The sequence below is a fragment of the Callospermophilus lateralis genome, chromosome 1 (assembly GCF_048772815.1).
Source record: "Callospermophilus lateralis isolate mCalLat2 chromosome 1, mCalLat2.hap1, whole genome shotgun sequence".
In the NCBI taxonomy this organism is placed as follows: domain Eukaryota; kingdom Metazoa; phylum Chordata; class Mammalia; order Rodentia; family Sciuridae; genus Callospermophilus; species Callospermophilus lateralis.
In genome coordinates, this window is record NC_135305.1 from 140,024,361 (window position 1) to 140,044,949 (window position 20,589).

A 20,589-nucleotide genomic window follows, 5' to 3' on the forward strand; every position below is an offset into this window, starting at 1 on the left:
ATAAAGGTCCTTTGACAATTTGACAACTAAAAAATGTGTGTGTGTGTGTGTGTGTTTTCTTTTAAAAAAGAAAAGAAATGAGGATGTGCACCTCTCTGAAAGCCAGGGCAGTTCTCTTGGTTCACTATTTGCTGTAATTTAGATATTGAATGTCCCCTGATATTCCACAGGGTGATCCTATTGGGAGGTACCATGAACCTTTAGAAAAAGGAGTTTCAGAGAGAGGTCTTTAGGTCATGGAGGCTTTCCCCCCAAGGGGATTGTGGGACCCTTGCCCCTTCTTGCTTCACCTGTTTTCCAACCATAAGGTGAGCAGTTTCCTCTGCCATGTAGTCCACCCCATTGCCATTTGGCATCTGCACCAGAAACATAAGTTATGGGTCTGCTCAATCAGGGAAAAGAACCTCTAAAATCATGAAACAAAATATTTTTCTCTTTATAATTCAATTAGAAAAATTGTTTTGTTATAGCAATGGAAAGCTGAACACCCCAGGTTCCTCACTTGGACCAAGGAAAATGACCAGAAAATACAAAATTTTGGAGTAAGAAATTTCAAACAGGGAAGGTATTGTGATATCCTCTATAAGGAGAGGTAATTCTGACATAAGAGAGTTGGTGATATCAGAAATGCAGCCCAGCAAGCCTTCTACAAGCCATAGAGAAACTACTGCTATGATTTGGATGTGGTTTATCCCCCAAGAGTCCTTATGTTGAGGGATTAAGGTAATTCTTATAGAATGCCAGTTAGTTTCCATGTGAATGGTTATGAAACAGCAAGCCTTGACCCCTCTCCACTCTGGCTTCTTGTCTCATGTGATCTCCTCATCTTGCATGCATTCCTGCCATGACACCATCCACTATAATGAGATGCAGTCAAAGGAGGCTTTCATCAGAGGCTGAACCACCTGGGCTTGAACTTTCAGCCTCCAAAACTGGGGGATAAATAAACCTCTAAATAACCCAGTCTTGGGTATTTTGTTATAACAACAAAAAAGAAAAAAAAAACAGACTAATCCAGCTAAATAAGCTTGTGCTAAGAAAAGAAGTGCTGGACTCAGAATAGGGGAACCCAGATGGCCTGACAGAGGTGTGCAATCAGACAGAAGTGTGCAGCCAGGCATCTACTTGGAACAGTGCATCCCTTAACCAAATGCTCCGTTATTCTGGTGACTGGGCCCAGGGCTTGAATCTCTGAGGCTTTTGTGCTGCATTTAGGCATCATTGACACAAATTCAAAACCACAAATATAAATCAATCACACCTAGAAAAGAAGACACCTGCCCAGACACACTGGATAACTATCTCTAGGTATGACCCCAGATGTGCCTGGGGTGTTGGGGAAGAGTACAGAATTCCAGAGAGGACATGGAACACAGAGGGAGAATTCTAGAAATTCCTCTTAATCATAACCATGAAGTCCAGATGATCACAATGGGATATGTTCTCCTCTTTTCCTTCAAGAGGATCCAGAATTTTCTTTACTCTTTATAATTTTGTTAAGATTTCATGATCTATTTATCAAATTCTAACAAAAATGAATCAGAGTCTGAACTTTTGAATTGGTTTCCTGTTGAATTTACAGACTAGATAAGGAAGAACTTACATCTTGACTGCTGAGCCCATCAATCTTTAAACCCCTATGTACAATTATTAGGTTGTTTTTACTTTCAACAAAGATGTATAAGTTTCTCCACTTAAATCTTGAACATCTTTCTAGATTACTCCCAAAAGTGATTTATGTTTTACTGTAAATTGTATCATTTTTAAACATACACACACACAAAATGTGCCAAGTTTTCTTATTGATTCTATTAGTCTAACTGTGAATTCTTTGGGAATTGCTATATATATAAAACGTATCATCTGTGAATATGACATGTCCTCCCAACTCTTGTATCTTTCTTTTCCTTGCCTTATACCCTTCGTCCAGGCTAGCACCCCACAACCATATGCGACAATTAAGGGGCTTACTCATCCTGTTATGAGTCATAAAGGGATGTGTTTAAACAATTTACAATTAGACAAGATGGCTGATGTAAATTTCCTTAAAGGTATCCTCATCAGGTTAATAAAGTTTTTTCTGTTCCTTGTTTACTGTTTTTATAAATAATTAATTAAATTTTATTGAATGCTTATTCTGCATATTTTTGTATGCTTATGATTTTTCTCTTTTCTCTCTAATGGTGCACATAATGTACTGTTTCTGATATAAAGCTGACCTTGCATTCTTCAAATAAATGAATTAGATTTGTCCATCATGTGCTGTCACGTAATATTGCTGAATTCAGTATGATAGTGTATTGTTCAGAATACATGCATTTATATATCTGAGTGAGATTCAGCTATAATATTATTTTTCTGACTGTTCTCATTGGTTTTGTGACCAAGGTTATATTTGCTTCATAAAATGAATTTTGAGGGTCCTCTCTTTTTTTGTTCCCTGGAAGAGTTTGTTAAAATTGAACAGTGTTTTCCTTTTATGGCTAATCAAACTTGCTAGTGAAACTATGTGAGGTGGAAATTTCTTTTGTTGAACAAATTTTAACTAATGAGTCAATGCCTTTAGTGGCTTTAAAAAAATTTTTTTGAGATTTTCTATTTTTATCGAGTCAAATGTGTGCTCAAATAGATTGTTTCAAAATTTGCTTATTTCATCTTCAATTACTGGCATAATATTGTTTATAATAGCTTCTACATTTCAGGCTCTGCATGTGTCAAATGTCCCATTTCATTCCTGATATAGGTGACTTATGTCTTTTTTCCTTTTTCTTGCAACTTTGCTTTTTTGTTGTCATCTAATTATTTATTTTCTATTCCACTAATTTTTGCTCTCGTCTTTCTTACATCCCTCATCCCTCTTTCTTCTGTTTATTTTGCTATTCTCTATCTGACTTCTAAGGTGTATTCTTAGCTCATTAATTTCATCATTTGGTCCTGAATAGATACACACTTTAAGGCTATCAGTTTCCCTTTATGTACTAACTTAGCTGCATCCTGCCTGTTTTTACATAGTAGTCTCATTATTACTCAGTTCATTTATATATCATCTTCAGTTCAAATATTACCTCATTTTCATTTTTTAGTTTTCTGACTGTTGGACAATTTAGCAATGTATTAATCTGCAAACATGTAAAGGCATTCTAGTTATATACTAGTTTAATTTTATGTGTTTAGGGAAGATACTTTGAAATTTGACATAGAGACTTACTTTATAACCCAATACATATTTGTCAAAGTTCCATGTCTATTCTTATCTCTGAAGATAATATACACATTGTAACTGTTGAATATAATGTTATATCTCAGTCCACTGAGTTGAGCCAACAATGGTCTTCCAATCTTCAATCTTCTATTTTCCTTTTGATTTTTATTTCTCTTCCTCTTAGAATTGTGAATATCTCTATATTTCCTTGCAAATTAATTAGTTATTTATATATAAATATATTATATATAATACATAAATTTATATTTATATTTATATTTAGTGCCAGGGATTAAACCTAGGAGCACTTAACCACTGAGCCACACTCCAAGCCCTTCTTATATTTTGAGACAGGGTTTCACTAAGTTGCTCAGGGCCTTGCTAAGTTGCTAAGGCTGGCTTTGAACTTGAGATCCTCCTGTCTCAGTCTCCAGAACAGCTGGGATTACTGGCATGTCCACCATGTCCAGCTTACTTTTTATTGTTTAGATTACATTATTAAGTATATACAAATTTAAAAGTTTCCTTCCTGATGAAATAAAAGTTTTATTAAAATAAAGTAACTGTTTATTTCATATGGTTTTTTTACCTTAAAGTTTCTTTTGTCTGATATCAATGTTAACTACACCAGTTTTCTTTTGGATAGGAATTTCATGGTATCTTTTTCCATCTGTTACTTTTGGTTCTTCTCTGGCCTAGCCCACAATTCCTGAAAATGGAAGTTTTTTCCCAAATGACTTTCTTCATGGAGCATTCCCTTGTAAAACGTATACCAAGCACTTATATTACACAAGTTATGTCTGTTCTCCTTATGTTTCCAATTTAATTACATCTGTATTGTAGGATTTCTTGGCCTTTTTCTACTTCATTTATGGGTAGGAAAGAATTATCAGGTGCCCTTCCTTGTTGTGCTTTCCTAGCTTGTATACTGATGTCTGCTATGGTCCATGTCAGTAAGCAATACTATAGGGCGGAGAAAACCCCATTCAAATGTCCTCAAACAGGAGGCTTTTGAATAACTGAAAATCCAGACTCAGGGCTGCCTGCATTCAGAGCCCCTGGCCCTGTGTCTCTAGAATTCTCCCTGCCCTGCCCTGCCCTGCCCTTACCCCACCTTGGCTGGTTTCTTTCATGGAGGCAAAATGGCTCCAGCAGAACAGGGCCTAGCCCCTGCACATGGCACCACCCAAAGAAAGAGGTGGTCATCTGGACTGGGGTTATGGCTCAATGGTACAGAGCTTGCCTAGCATGTGTGACGCACTGGGTTCAATTCTTAGCACCGTGTATAAATTAAGAAATAAAGGTCCATTGACAACTAAAAAATATTTAAGAAAAGAAAGAAAGAAAGAGGTGGTCATGAGACTAGATTCCAGGGCACAGAGAGGGCTTCTCAGTGGACCACCTCTGGTCACATGCCCATCCCCACCACTGCGATCAGGTACCAAGGATTAACAACCTTTCCCCTGGGCACAACAGGAGAGGGACAACCTCATAGAGGCAACTGGCCATCCCCCCAGGCCAGGGATAGTGGAGATTCCTGAGCAAGCACAGCCCAATAACCAACCAAAACTTCTAACAAGAGTTGACAGAACTCTGGAAATATACAGCTGGAATAGTGCCCAAGGCTTCTCAGTATAAGTAAACCCAGAGGTAGAATGTGATGAAGACGTTCTCATTGACCAAACTTTAGTCATGATCCTCTGACTAGCCACCTTCTCAATTAGGCTTGACTTTGAGCTTCAGTTTTTGTCCTTGCAGAGCCTGAACTGCCCAGTTTTAGCAAGAATCCTGCTAAATTAGGTTAGCCAGAGTCTCACACTCTGAATAGCTGATCACCTCTGCTATATAAACTATCTCATCTTCCCCTACCTCCCCGGCCCATGTCTGAACACCTGACTTACCTTCAGTAAGAATCCTATTAAACTGGTTTAGCAAGAATCCCTCTTTACCTTGGTGTTTTCTCTTAGTTGTTTTTCATCTACCAGCTCTGACCCTGCTCCTTAACTACAAATTCCCATTGGGCCATCATGTATCTGAAATTGAGCCCAATTTTATACTAAGGCCTCTTTTTTTCTTATTACAATAGTTCCTGAATAAAATCAGCTTTTACTAATGTCAAGCTCTGTAACAAGTGGGGAATGTGCAGAGGAGATGGTTTCAGCCCATAGCAGAAAAGTCAGTTCAGCAGTGCTTTGTTCTTACAGGTCACTCTTGGGCCTACTTACTTCCTAAGAACAGGGAGAACTACCACAAATGGAGCCCTACTGTGTTTCAAGCAGATCCAACATTTAAGGAGTCCTCACTCTCAGGCTCTAACCCTATTCTTGTGCAGCCCTGAGAATGGGTGCTTCCTATGTATAGGTTAGCCCCAGGGACCCTTGGCCTCACTCTAATCCTAGTATCTCTGCCTCTCACTATTGCCAATTGTGATAGCTGTCACTTCCTTTCTGCCACCCTGGTGTCTTACAAATGTCTATTTAGGGCAATGCCTACTCAAAATCACATATTGAAGGTGATTCTGGGAAACTTAGCTCAGTTAGGCAGGTTGTAACAGTACAAAACCACAACACCCCTTTGTCAATGTGGCATTTCCACACACCTCCTTTAACTATATCAACTTCCAAATAAAGATAACAAAATCATGTTGGGAAAAGGCTGTTAATCCCTGGTACCTGTTCTCAGTGGTGGGGATGACCATATGACTAGAGGTGGTCCACTAATATGATAGCTGCCTTGTATAATCAAAAACATATTAATCCTATTCCTTATAGAGGACTCAAGTCTATACATCCTTCACTTATTGTTAGGTGACATCTATTCCTCTAGCTATTGTACACTTTACGTGCATGCACTGCACACATGCACACACAGAACACCTTGATATTCTGTAGTTTAGCTACAAAAATCAAAGGTTACCCACTATAAACACATTTTGTGTTGGATCATAGGGAATTTGGGGGTAGGAAGAAAGTGTTACAATAGGTTTTGTGTCTCTAATCTGAAAGCCTGAAATCTGATACACTGCAAAATCTGACATTTTTTTGAACAGCAACATGGTTATGGTTTCGATAACAAGCTCATGTGTGAGACAATGCAAGGATGTTCAAAGGTAAAAAGATTAGATTATGAGAGCTATATCCGAATCAGTGGATTAATCCACTGATACAGATTAACCAGGTGGTAACTATAAGTAGCTGGGGTATAACTAGAGGAAGTAGTTCACTGGGGGCCTGCCTTTGGGGTTTATATTTTGTCCCTTTGGGGTTTACATTTTGTCCCTGGTGAGTAGAGCTCTCTCCATTTCCTGGCTTCTGGTAGCTTTCTGCTCCATGCCACACACACCTTCAGGTAGTACTCCCAGGTCTGAAACACAGAGGGCACTGTATCCCAAGCTCTGTTCTCCAAATTTGTCATGATGGATTGATGTAACTTTTTCTCTCCCTCCCTTTTACTCCCCTTTCTCCACATACTATGGTGAAATTAGCTCCTGCCAGCCTTCTTACTCTTTGAGAACATGAAATGACAAGGTCTTCCACTGTCACCTTGAAGTGGGAAGAGAAATCTCCTCCCCTCTCCCTGCATCCATGAAACAAGGAAGCAACCAAGAGCAAAATGAACCTTGACCATCATGAAGGTCTGCGAGAGGCCTGGGAGTTCTTAGCTGAGATATAGTTTGCCGAAGACAAGGGCTCACAGAGAATCATGGCTGGGGTGCTTGTGAAAAAGTTGTTTTTAAGAAAACATGAATATGGCATGCATTAAGATTACACATGAAAGTATAACAGTGAAACACAAGATGGTTGCAACCTATTTTCTTATTCTCCACTAGCCAAAGTGCTGGCCCTAACCCTAAACTTGGTCTGCTTTCCTGGTTAAATATGTGCACCTCAGACTCCGAATACAGCAGAGCTGATGATAATGGTGGGTGTTGAGGGGGAACAGGCTTTCTCAGAGTAGCTATCTTAGAATAGGAACCCCACCACCATCTTCAGCCCATGTTCCTTTGGTGGCTAGGAGAGGAAGTGGCTGGACCATGTGGAGTTAGATCAGTAAGGGCCTTCAGACCAGCCTGGATAGTTAGGTTTCCACAAAATTCAATATGATATCTGAGGAAGAGAGTGACCTCATCAGAATTGCAGGGTAAAGACAGGCTGCCAAAAGAAGAAAGAAAGAAAGGACAGAAGGGAAGGGAGGTCAAGGAGGACCTGTGTACTGGGCCAGCAGAGGAATGGCAGCAGCCTACACTAAAGTGGGAACAATCAGATGAGAAAGAGAAGCTGAGAAAGAGAAGCAGAAGTTGGGGGGAATTTGTGAACAAGAAGGCAGATGAGGAGGTGGTATCTGATTCCTGACTTGAGATCAGCAAACTGGAAACAGGAAACAGAGGGTGAAGAAACATTCTTGGTTCACAGAGCAAATGCTAGTGGAGAGCCTACACCACAGCCCAGTGGGGTATGGTACACTCTGAGACCTGTAGGCCCTTCCCAACCTAGTAGAAAGAAAGATGGACAGAGAGGGAGACCATGCTGAGTGCTTCTGGAGTGGGCACTGATGGGAGAGGGCTTCAAGTCTTGGGGTAAAACTCACATTTATAAGCGTTGGATACATATCACCTGCCTCCAAGGGAAGACCTGTGTCCCCTGGTCATCCCCTACTGTGAGCCCAGGACAGCTCCTCACTTTTGAGGGTGGTCAAAAGTGATCCCATGGTCCTGAGAGGTGAGTCCCAAACCACAGGAGGTATCTCTCCCTTTTCTGGGAGATAACAGAATGTGAGGATTAAGTAGAGAACACACTGACCCTAGCTTGGCTAGGTGTGACACCCTCTCTCATTTCTGGAGTTCCAAGAACTAGAAGATTTAAGAGAAGTAAAGAGGAGAGAAGTAAGAGGTGCTTCCAGCCATCTCTAGGGGCGGGAAGACAAACTAGCCAAGCTAGGATCAGTGACAAGGGAAAGGAGGGATTTAATTTTGGTTTGCTTTTGTTTTTGGTACTGGGGATTGAACTCAGGGACACTCAACCACTGAGCCACAACCCCAGCCCTGTTTTGTATTCTATTTAGAGACAGGGTCTCACTGAGTTGCTTAGCACCTCACTTTTGCTGAGGCTGGCTTTGAACTTACAATCCTCCTTCCTCAGCCTCTTGAGCCACTGGTGTTACATACATGCACCACAGTGCCAGGCAGCTAGGATGGATTTAAAGACAAGGGGGGGGAATAAGAAGGAAAAGAAAATGAAGGCCAACAAGAAGACCTTCTGGACTTCTGGTGATCTACTAAAACCCTTTCAAATGCTTGCAGAGAACCACCAGAGGGCACTCGAAACACCTCCTTCCCTCCCACCCTCATTTGAACCACCAGGAGGGTGGCATAGTGGAAAGCCATCTGACTTCAGGAAACACAGATAGCCACAAAAGCAGAAAGTGAGTGAGGCAAACAGACGTTCTCCAGCACATGCCCCAATCAACATTTTGACAACTAGACCAAGTGTTTGGTCTCTGTGATGTGGTAGTGGTGGTCCACACATAGCATCGTGGGGCAAAATCCTCTATCATTTTATACTCCAATTCCACACGCACCAAGCAACTTTATAACATGTTTTTCTGAGATATCAGATACTGATACTATCAGAAGGTAGTTTTCCTACAAGAAAAAAGGTTTATCTTTCCTCACTCCCAGAAAATCAATACATCCACCTTATGTGATGATGGTGAATGTCCACTCATCCCCAAGAACTGAGCAACCATGGCCTGTGACGGCTAAACACATTTGCCACCTCTGACATGTTCTGGATTACAACAGATCAGGGCTCCAATATTATATTAAGAAATGTTCTTCCCCATGGTTGCTGGGCAGATCAGACACTAAATCACCACATACTTTGGGCAAGTCATCAGCGTTAATTTCCCAACCTGCAACTGGAGTGAACAGAAGTGACCATTCTCATAAGCCTTTGTAGCTGTGACAGCACTTCCCTCCTCCCACTGAAGAAGGTGCTGGCAGTGTCTTGTGGGTGGGTGGAGTGGCATGAGAAGGCCTGGGCAGAAACAAAAAGGTGATAGGAAAGGGAGATGAGACTAAGGTCCCCTTCTCTCTTCAAATGACCATTACAGGTTCACTTAGGGAGGTGGGATGCATTTGGATGTGTACTTCTTTGCTACATCTGCAAGATTTTCCAAAAAGGAAGGCACAATGTAATGTTAAAACAACTTTGGAAGTGAGAATAAAAACTTAAAAAAATATATTGTAAGGCTGCAGTGTTGCTTAATGGTAGAGTACATGTTTGTTATATGTAAGGACCTCAATTCAAGTCCCAGCACTACACATCAAAAAAGTTTTCAAAATACCAGTAGCTTAATAATCAGCTGTACCTCATAATTTAATACACAGGTTTGCTTTCTGTATACCTCTGAACCCCAAAAGGTTGTAGAGTGGTATCATTCTTCTATATTTACAACTAAGGACACTAAAGCTGTAGGTTATGACTTGAAAAGTTAGCTCCAGGCAGAGTGTGACACTGAACCCAAATGCAAGAAGTCAGAGAGAGGCAGCAGCAGGCAGACCTCTAGTCTACCCAGAAATAACACTCTACATGTGGTTAATTACTCATAGAGATGGGCAGGAAATGAGCATGGCCTATTTATTTGGATAAACTGAGCTAATATATTTTAAAATATAAAGATGAAAATTAATTATGACTTGCTTAAAATGTTAGTAACAGAATTTCTTAAGTAACAAGAAAATAATTTTATAAAAACCAGAAAACAAAGTTCAACAATTTGCTGTTTATAAGTTACAGACACATAGCAAAATATATGCACAAGTTAAAAAAGTAAAACACTAAACTCAATCATGCAAATGCAAATTCAAGAAAAGCAAGAGTCTTCAATCACAATTTTGGAAAAGTTGAAGCTAGAAGCATTAAAAGAGGTAAACAGGGTACTAAAAGGCACAGTTTTTAATATGTAATTATTAAAAATACCTATTTCTCAAAAGAAGATTTGAGAAAACTACACCAACATACATAAAAAGAGAAACAAATATAAAAAGTGAAATAGAAGCCAGACATGATAATGTGCACCTATAGTCCCAGCTACTCAGGACACTGAGGCAGGAAGACCACTTGAGCCCAGGAGTTTAAAGTCAACCCGGGCAATACAGTGAGACCCTGTCTCATCATCATAATAATAACAACAACAAAAACAACAACACAATTTAAAACTAAAACATAAAAGTGAAATATAAATCACACAAAAAAACAAAAAGAAAAAGCATACAAAATCAGACTATGAAGTGCATATGTGAGGCACTGGATTTGATCCTCAGCACCCCAAAAAAAATAAATAAATAAAATAAAAGTAATATGTCCATCTACAACTAAGAAAAAAAATCCGACTAGGACTAGACCAGGTAAATGAGTATTCATAACTGTTTGGGGGTCATAGAGTCCTTTCAAAAGATGATGGATGCTACATGCCCCCTTCCAAAACAATCCATTAATCCACAAACCCACACAACTTGTTCAATTCTTAGGGGTTCCTAAATCCTCTGCATGCTTAGTCCCAGGTAGTCCCTTAGACCCCAGATTAAAATCTCTAAAATAAATGAAATTTATACAGAGTATGAATTTGAATTAAATAATCCAAAAATTGAGTTGACAAATAGAACTGATGAAATAAAAACAGTTTTTGAGAGAACACAAATGCTTTATAAAAGTTGATAATATACCCTGACCCAAAGCAGTTCTATGGACATTTAGAAATGTTGATAATACAGTACAAGAAATAAGCAGCAAAGACCTAAGCATTAAACAATTGGGAATATTTTTTAGAAAACATCTGGGCCAAAAGGAAATTTCCAATGCTGTAATAACAACACCCCCCCAAAAAAAAACAAAACATCAAAACGTACATAGAGAGCAAACAAAGCTATGACTATAATGAGAAAACTATAGACCAAAGTGCCTACATTTATTAGTGATAATAAAAATATGATTATCAGCCAGTCACAGTGGCTGTAATCCCAGCAGCTTGGGAGGCTGAGACAGGAGAATCGAGAGTTCAAAGCCAGCCTCAGCAACTATGAGGTGCTAAGCAACTCAGTGAGACCCTGTCTCTAAATAAAATACAAACTAGGGCTGGGGATGTGGCTCAGTGGTTAACCACCCCTGAGTTCAATCCCTGGTACCAAATATAAAATATATATATGATTAATCATATCTAAATTATTAATCTTAGAATTGGAAAGTATTAAGCTGAGAGAGAAAGAGAGAAAACATGTTTTAACAAAACAAATTAGCAAACAGAATCAAAAACTGGTGTTTTATAACACTCAACAACATCTATATAAATCACTGTAGGAAGAAGAGAAAAAATGTAAAGCAAAAACAGATAACTCAATTAAAAAACAGTTAAAATATTACCAGGGACCATATCTTATTATAACTTTACATTGTTTGGGAATCTAAATAAAAAGAGAGTTCTAAAAAATACATAATAGAACAGTGAAAAAATTCAAAAAACAAAACAAGGCTTTGCTTATACATACATCCAAAAAATAGAAAAGTGCCTGGTCTAACCATGTTTACAGAAGAATCTGTTAACCCTTGGGGGATGGGTTAATTCGTATGTTATATAAAAAGAAGGAAAGGAAAGGGGGAGGGAGGGAGGAAGAGGAGATAGAAAGTGCATACTCCAAAAGGTGAGAACTGCATAAATTGAATTATGAGAATCCAGGCATGAAAAGAGAGGGCAACAAACAGCCTGAATTCTGTGTGGCTTTTTCAGAGGAGGTAAATCAGTTTGGCTGAAATAAGGATCTATGTGCAGAAAAGCTCCTGAAAGATAGCTTTAAGGAGAATGGTGACATGTGCAAAGTGGTGCTTAGAAATCAATTTGGCTGGAACACGCAGGAAACGCAGAGAGAGACCCTGATGTACGCTTCCTGGATAAGGACAGGATGACCAAGGCTGAGGTGGAATGGGGATGGGTAGTAAAAAAGAGGTAGATCTTTCAGGGGACTCTGCCTAATGCCACCTGCTGCCCCAACTGTTTCTTAGCATTCTCTCTTCACTTCTGATAAATGACAAGACCTTGAGTGAAAGCTGCCTGTAAACATCACCTGGGACCACCTGTCAGGCCCTGGACTTCCAGAGTCCAGCTGGTTATGCACAGGATTCTTGGGGACACTGGGCAGTCAGAACTCTTAGCGGGATTTCTCCAGTCAATCACACCCATGGTTCCAAACCTCTTGCCTACCAAGCCCCACTTATTAAAAAAACAAATACGACTTTCCGTATTTATTCATCAAAACTATATATAAATGCCACACTGAGCTTCTGAAAAACTGAGATAACCAGTATCACCATGATAAATTCATCTTATTCCAGTGGTAAGTAAACTTTTGGGAAACTTCAAAACAGCTCAGATTGCCTCTTTCTCCACTACCTCTGAGAAGCTGGGAGCCTGGAAAGAGGGATAGCCAGCACTAATATCCCCCATGATGCTGGGGATGTAGCTCAGTTGTAGATCACTCACCTAGCATGTTCAAGGCCAAGGTTCAATCCCCAGCACCATGAAAATCAAGGGGGTATTCCCTGGCCAGGGACAAGGGCTTATTTATTGGCCAATCATCACTGCCTGAGCTCATACCCAGGGGACTGGGGGGTAGGAAACTGAGACAGAATGGCAAACAGGCTTGCTTGGCAAGAGCAAGCAGGCTGACATTAGATGCTGTTGGGGCTGCATGAAAGCTTAGCACAGGGCTCCCATCCTGGCCACACACTATAACTTCTAATTTCCAGGGGAGTTTTGAAAAAAACCATTGTCAGGGACCCAACTCTGAGGATGCCGATTAAATTGGTCTAGGTGGGACATGGGTAAGGGCAGTTTTTAAATAGCCCCCAAGTGAATTCCAGTTAGGACTGAGAATAAAGGAGCATAGATGACACTGCTGCAGCAGAAGGCTCAAGATGGTGACTAGGAGAAAGCATCAGTATGTGGGACACTTCTCTGGTCTGCAGGGAATGTGCTTCTGGGTAGGCATGGGTCACTAAGGTTCTCCATTCTCAACTGCCAAAACACTTTCAAGTGTAGCCTGGTTCCTACTCTTAGAGATAAGTGTCCAGGTTCCATCACCCAATCCCTTGGAAGGGGAAACAGACCCTGGGGCAAGTTATGGGACTTGCTCAATGTCATACTAATAGGATGGAGTGGTCCTGGGACTTGAATCCAGTCTCTTCCTCTCATTACCTGCTTCCAACATCCCAAGCTAAGTCACAGCCAGATGTTGAATATACTCTGCCCACAAGAGGACCAAATTTCCACCCTATTATGACAGAGCCACCTGACAGAATCTACCCTAATGCTAAGTTATAAGACCACACTAGGGGCTCACTGCTGTCACTCCCAATCCCTCTCACCCTCCTTTGTCCTATTAACCTATTTTGGTTCTCCCTAATGCCCAACCCCGGCAGACAATTCTATTTTGCCTCTGCTCTATCTACTGAATTCATTTTCTTCAGCTAACTTGGACTGTAAGCATGGTTTCTAACTTCTGAAAGTGTCAGGCTGAGGCAGACTGATTTAAAGTTCATTTGACATTTTCCTGGGCTTAACTAAATTTTCTGCCTCTTGAAATTTCTTCTTCTTCTAGACTTGGAAAAAAATGAAGAGAGGGCAAAACAAAATTTCATAGGCTTGTGAGTCAAAATGAGAATGAGAAAACTGAAAACCTGTTCTCTTTGGGGGCTCACTTCCCTATTATTCTATCCTCCCTTCACCCAGGAAACCTGTTGAGAGCATGGTGTGCTTGGCCAGGTGTCATGTGGAACCTTCCTGCTGGGGGGAATGGTCAGGAGGGCCTTGTGGGAGAGTTTCCATCCAGCATTGTTATCAGGGAGGTAGGTGGAATCTAAGAGACAAAGAAATGTATGTATGGGCTCCATCTGGCAAAGGCTTCCAACATCTGGAAAACGGCTTCCAAGCTCCCCCACCTAGAGCTTCTCTCCAGCATGAATTTTCTGATGCCGGATCAGGTGTGAGCTCCCCCTAAAGGACTTGCCACACATGTTACACACATAGGGCTTCTCTCTGGTGTGGGTTTTATAATGCTCAATGAGAGCTGACCTGTGCCGGAAGGCCTTTCCACATTCACAGGAGTAGGGTTTCTTGCCAGTGTGTATTCTCTGGTGCTGAATCAGTGCAGAGCTGTGGCAGAAGGCCTTGCCACACTGACAGCACTCATAGGGTTTCTCCCCCGTGTGGATCCGCTGATGCTCAATGAGCGACGAGCTCTGGCTGAAGGCCTTCCCACACTTTTGACACTTGTAAGGTTTCTCACCAGTGTGGGTCTTCCGATGTTCAATGAGGTTGGAGCTCTGGCTGAAGGCCTTCCCACACTCTTCGCATTTGTAAGGTTTCTTCCCTGTGTGAATCCGCTGATGCCGGATAAGGTGGGACCTATGACAAAAGGCTTTCCCACAAAGATCACATTCGTGGGGTTTCTTCAGAGTGTGGATTTTCCGATGCTGGCTCAGGCCTGAACTCTGATTGAAGGATTTCCCACATTCCTTACACTGATAAGGTCTCTCTCCTGTATGAATTCTCTCATGTTTTCGGAGACTGGAGCTTCTGCTGAAATCCTTCCCACATTCCCTGCACTCATAGGGCCTCTTTCCTGTGTGGATTTTCTGGTGTTGTGTGAGGGCTGAGCTCTGGCGGAAGGCCTTCCCGCACTCCTGGCACTCATAGGGCTTCTCCCCAGTATGGATGAACTGATGTCGGAGAAGGTGGGAGCTCTGGCTGAAGGCCTTCCCACACTCACAGCACTCATAGGGCTTCTCCCCAGTGTGGATGACCAGGTGTCGGAGAAGGTGGGAGCTTTGGCTGAACGCCTTCCCACACTCATGACATGCATAGGGTTTGGCTGGCTGTGGGATACTGTGAGATACCTTAGACCCCAAGTACCCCCTGCCTGCTTCCTTACAATCAGGTGGACTGGACTCTTCTCTACCATGGATTATCTGACATACACTGAGGTCAGATTTCTGGAGAAAGGTTTCACCAAATATCTCCTCATCCTGGGGTCTGGTTTCAGAGGGGATAGTCTGATGTTGAACAGGGCTTGAGCACAGACTGAAATTCCCCTCGTAATCATCCTGTTCCACATCTTGCTCCCCAAGAGGGACCTCCTTGTAGATAACAGACATTTGTTCCAAACCTCTTTCCTGAAGAAAAGGGTGCCCCAGGTCCTCCCCTGGGAAAAGTTCTTGCCTGTCCTCAAACACAAAGGTCTCACCAAACTTCGTTGATGGGGGAACCTCCATTGTGAATCTGGTATCACCCCCAATGACTGTGTATCTTTAAAAATGCTCTTCTTTGGGTCACCTTTACTGTTCTCACAATCTGAAAATAACACAAGGGACGTTGTCAAGTCAGCAAATCAAACAACTGTCAGGTACCTCCTTCCTGTGCTAAACTCTATGGTTGGAAAAATCTTGCCCTTAAGATGAAAAGTTTCACTTACCAGAAACAATTGTAAGGAAGACAAATAGACACAATCAAATGCCACATCATGTGTCTAGACTCTAAGGGCTGAAACAAAGGTAGGTTAAAAGAGGAAATGGAGCCATTGTGGAAAAGAAGGCAAGTCTCCAGCTACATGACAATGCTGTGGGTGGATTTTTTTGGAAGAAACAAAACTTCTCTCCTACCCTAGGTTAATGACACAGCCACCAATCAGGTGCCAATCAGAACCCTAGGAGTTAGTCTAGACCCTCTCCATTATTGCCCCACCTGGCCCATCCTGTCGTCTTCCTCAGGTAGCATGCAAAGGGTCTCTGCCCTCTGCCCTCACTTGCCACTGTGCAGCTCAAGCCTGACTGCAACTCCCCAGGATTTTTTCAATACTCACCTCTTAACCAGTTACCTACCTACAGCTTCTATCCTTCCCCCTGGTCCATGGTCTATACTAGCACCAGAATGAAGTACCCAAAGCACAAGCCTGACAGAGTCCTTTTCATTCTTGGATCTTCTAACATTCCAGCTCCTTCATTAGGGCCTTCACACCTGGTCCCTCAGTCTTCTCTCCTGTCTCTCTTTCCCACATACCAACTTTCCAGTTCAACATTCATTTGTACTGGTTTTGTATTTTCCCAAAAGGTCCTTCCCCTGTTCTTAGATTGCCACTTGCTTGTCCTTCCATACTCTGTCCAAATAACCACTCTTTTCTGCACCCTTAGGTTCTTGACTATCTGAGACATGCCCCCTGGTGACCTGAGGTGATGGGTATACCCACCATAATGCATGTTTATAATACTCTCCTCCTCATTAGGCTTCCAGCTCCCTAAGGGCAAATACTGTGTTCCCTCACCATGCAATCCCCAATCCCCAGTATAACAATACAATCCCATGTACACAATAGTTGAATAAATGATCAAAAGGAGGAAAAGTTATCTGATTTTGTGCTACAACTGCCACACATTTTTCTTTTTTTGCCAAAAAATATTTTATTCAAATAATTGTCTAGGGGAAAAAAGAGAAAATCAAAACAGGAAAAAAAATAATTGTCTAGAAGATAAAAACCAATAAAAGAGACAGAAGCAGAATTGCTCCAGTGGAAGAAGGGTATTGTAGCAGGGACAAAGAAGGGAGTTAGACTATTCAGCTCTCCAACCCACTGCAATGTCCCCTAAGAGTGCTCCTCAGCACCCCATTCAGAAACTTATCTGCTAGATGAATGGGAAGTCCTCAAGTGATGGGATTTATGACAGCAACACAACTCACAGTTTCCCACTATGTGCTGGGAAACACTAAGACTTTCACAAGCATATCTCATTTATTCCTCACAACTCTATACAAATGTATTATCCTTCCTCTGAAGCTTAGAAAGTAATTGACTCAAAAAATACTAAATTAATCAGATGGTTACCATGGAATTCATGCTATTTGGATTTTTTTTTTTTTTTTTTTTTTTTTTTTTGGGGTATGGGAGATTGAACCCAGTTGAACTTAACCACTGGGCCACATCTCCAGTCCCTTTTATGTTTTATTTAGAGACAGAGTTCTCACTAGGTTGCTGCAGTTGGCTTTGAACTCATGATCCTCCTGCCTCAGGCTCTCGAGCTGCTGTGCCCAGCTAGAAATTTTGTATGCTTGTTTGTTTCAGCCACTGGGCATGGTGTTACACACCTGTAATCCCTCCCAGGAGCTCAAGAGGCTGAGGCAGGAGGATCGTGAGTTCAAAACCAGCCTCAGCAACCTAGCAATGAATGAAACATATAAAGGGCTGGGGATGTGCCTCAGTGGTTAAGTGCACCTGGATTCAATCCCCAGAATTTAAAAAAAAAAAAAAAAAGTTTCAGCCAGGAGTAGGGGTAAAACATAGCAAAGCACAGAACTAAAGTATTCTCAAAAATCCTTTGATCCCTTTGACTCCTCTTACCCTTCCTCTCCTCTTCAACAGCCCACAGTGTCCAACCCTTCTCACTCAGCCTAGGCTTACTGATCACCTCAAATTCAATAACCCCTCATTTACACTGGGTTCTCTTTTTTGAGTTCCAGCCCTTTGCTATCTGGCTCAGACCCTCTCTCTCTACAGTAGATCTAACTATGAGCTTCCCTTCCACTCTCTAGCCAGGATCATTTTCCTCTTTTCCTCACCTCTTTGTATTGCAGCAATAAGCTTGCTAACTCCCAACCTTCCCTAACAATTAAGATGTTAAGTGTTGCCCAGGAAAATCATACCACTATGCAAGAAACCACAACAGATACCAAGTTTTCAGTTTCAGCTGGAACCTCAGCACTCAACACTAGCATCCAATGACCTTATTTGCCAAATATCTCTGTTCTTCATCCTCATCTTCCCACCCCATCTGGCATTGCTAATCAATACCTCCTCAAACCGAACATTTCAGAAGGTATAAACTGTCAAGCCTGGGGATACCGACACACGGACACATTTTGTTTGGCACATAAAGAGTTGGACTTTTCTTTTATGGTCAATATTTAAAACTCAGTAAGTCCCTACTTCCTCTTGAAAACCTGGAAGATGTGGCAATCTGGGCCCACCCTTTCACTAACCCACGTTGCCTACCTAAGTACCTGAAAACTTTTTAAGTTGTCCCCATCGTCCCCATCCCTCCTTTATTCCCTTGGCTTCTCCAAGTTTTTGCTCCACAATTTTCATACCCTATGATCCCTTCTGCCTGATTATCTGTGGATTGCAACGCTTCCTCCATCCACCTGTTAACTCCTGGCATTGCCAAGGTTGCCTCCTTAGAGGTTGTTCGTTACTATGAAGTCCCTACCCGCCAAGTCTCCACTCGGAGTAAAAAAAATTAGTAACCCTTTATCTATCCCCAAGAATGTGGTACATGTTTTTGGACCGAAAATCCAAAGGTCTGGAAACTCCATGTTTCCCAACTCTCTCGGTGCCTTTCCCAGCTCCTCTTGCATTCGTCACCCCAGCCTCCAGGTAGCCCCTAGGTCCTGGGTACCTGGCAAACCCTTAGTGTGGTCAGGGTCTCCTGGCTGGAGGCCCGGGAGCGGCCGCAGACCCACACGCGCTCCCCAGCGCCCCTACAGGTTTCCCACCGATTAGGGACACCCATACGCGGGGACACCCGAGGGACAGGTGGTCAGGAAGACTTGGGTCACACTAGCGGACGCGATGCAACTCACCTGGGCCGGGGCGGGGCGAGGCGGCTCACCTGGGCCGGGGCGGGGCCGCGGGAGGGGCGGGGCTACACCTGAGCTGCTCCAACCCCCAGCAGACGCGGCCTCACTCAGCCACAGCTGCTGACTCGGAGCCTGCGATCTCCGGAGTGCCCGGAGCCCCGCCCCCTGCCCCGAGCACTTCCGGGACCGCTCTAGTCAGCGTGGAGGTCCCAACGTCTCGGTGGTCCTGCTGTACGCTTCAGCCACCTCGATCCAGAGGCACTGGGACAGCCAGGAGAGTCTCTTCTGGGCGGTGCGGTGATTCCGGCCGTCCCAATTGGGAGTCTGGCCGTGGGAAAAACAGCTGCGCCAGCTTTGGTCGGAGTACTGGGAGGAAACAGCCCGGGAAAGGTGGGCAGATCTAGAGCCACAGGCGCCTATTCGACTTACCCTGGGGCTGTATGCAACAGAGGCCTTCAGGATAAGGAGAGGAAGGTCTCAGAATTGTTGACAGATCCAGGGGTCCGGTTTGCATTCACCACCCAGGTTAGATCTGGGCCTGCCCCTTCCCCACAGAGACAGGAACTTTGTGCATCTTTGTGCTGACTTCCAGACACGAGGTTAATCTTGGGGCACCAGGAAGGAAGAATAATGTGTTTGGGCTTTTTTATTTTGTTTTTATTTTGTGCTGGAGATTACACTCACGGCCTTGTGTAAGGTAGGCAAGCACTTACCACTTAATTACATCTCCAGACCGAGGGATGTCTGTTTTCCCATATTGGGGACTGAACCCAGAGCTTCACATATGATAAGCAAGCACTGAGCTACAACCCCAGCCCTTTTTATTTTATTTTTTAAATATTTTTTAAATTATATATGGACACAATATCTTTATTTTGTTTACTTATTTTTATGGGGTGCTGAGGATCAAACCCAGTGCCTCACATGTGCGAGGCAGGCGCTGTGCCACTGAGCCAGCCACAACCCCTGAGCCCTTTTTATTTTATTTTGAGACCAGATTTCAGTAAGTTGTTCAGGCTATGCTCAAACTCCCAAGCCTCCCAGATACCTGGGATTACAGGTATGAGCCACCATGCCCAGCAAGACTGTGTTTTTGAATGTGCACATGCCCCTGTCCCAGACACTCAACTCGGCTTCTGATGGCTGCATCACCTATCAGCTCACCCTCTCTGTCCAGTTGCTGCATCCCTTGATGTATCTGCTCAGACTGTGGGGAAGCCTCCCTCAAGAGAACACACTGTTCCCAAGAGAGGGTATATTGCTGTTGCCTTCTGCCTGCCTTCCTCCAATACTTCAGCTCTAGCCCTCATATGCCTCAGAGTCTTTTCTATGTCCCACACCACCTACACACACCTTGCTATCTCAAGGATAAGTGGGTCCTTCGCCAAAAACCAGGTAGGGAGACAGAGTCTGCCCTTCCCCAAACCAGGTGGTCCATGGGGACCAGCCACCAGATTTGTGAGCGTTGGACCACAATCAGCCAGCCATGCAGAGCCGGGGGTGGCAAGGGCTGGTTCCTTTTTCACTCTCTCTAGCACCCCAGGTCACCGGAAAGCCAGGCCACCAGTTTGAGCCTCTGGGGGCCAGGGGCAGGGCCGGCCGCTCCCCAAGGGTCTCAGGTGCTTCCTTTTCAGCAGCCATCCCCAGAAACCACCCCCCCTTCACACACACACACACACACACACACATAGTCCTAGACCAATCACAATCAC

At 42.9% G+C, this 20,589-nt stretch overlaps 1 protein-coding gene across 6 annotated transcripts in view; it reads right to left on the minus strand.

The window, feature by feature from the left end:
• The window catches only part of Znf70 (zinc finger protein 70), a 76,708-nt gene extending 57,697 nt beyond the window's left edge, over window positions 1-19,011 (minus strand). For 4 of the 6 annotated variants that reach the window (XR_013092130.1, XR_013092135.1, XR_013092128.1 and 1 more), the window contains exon 1: window positions 18,881-19,011. Coding sequence is in view for 2 of the 6 variants with exons in the window: in XM_076864182.1 (XP_076720297.1) it covers window positions 14,194-15,525 (1,332 nt within the window). In the remaining 4 variants the exon portion in view is untranslated. Of the gene's footprint in view, window positions 1-11,698; window positions 15,605-18,880 lie in introns of those variants that run through there. The other 2 variants (XM_076864182.1, XM_076864090.1) reach the window with 2 other exon arrangements.
• Window positions 19,012-20,589: the final 1,578 nt, after the last annotated feature.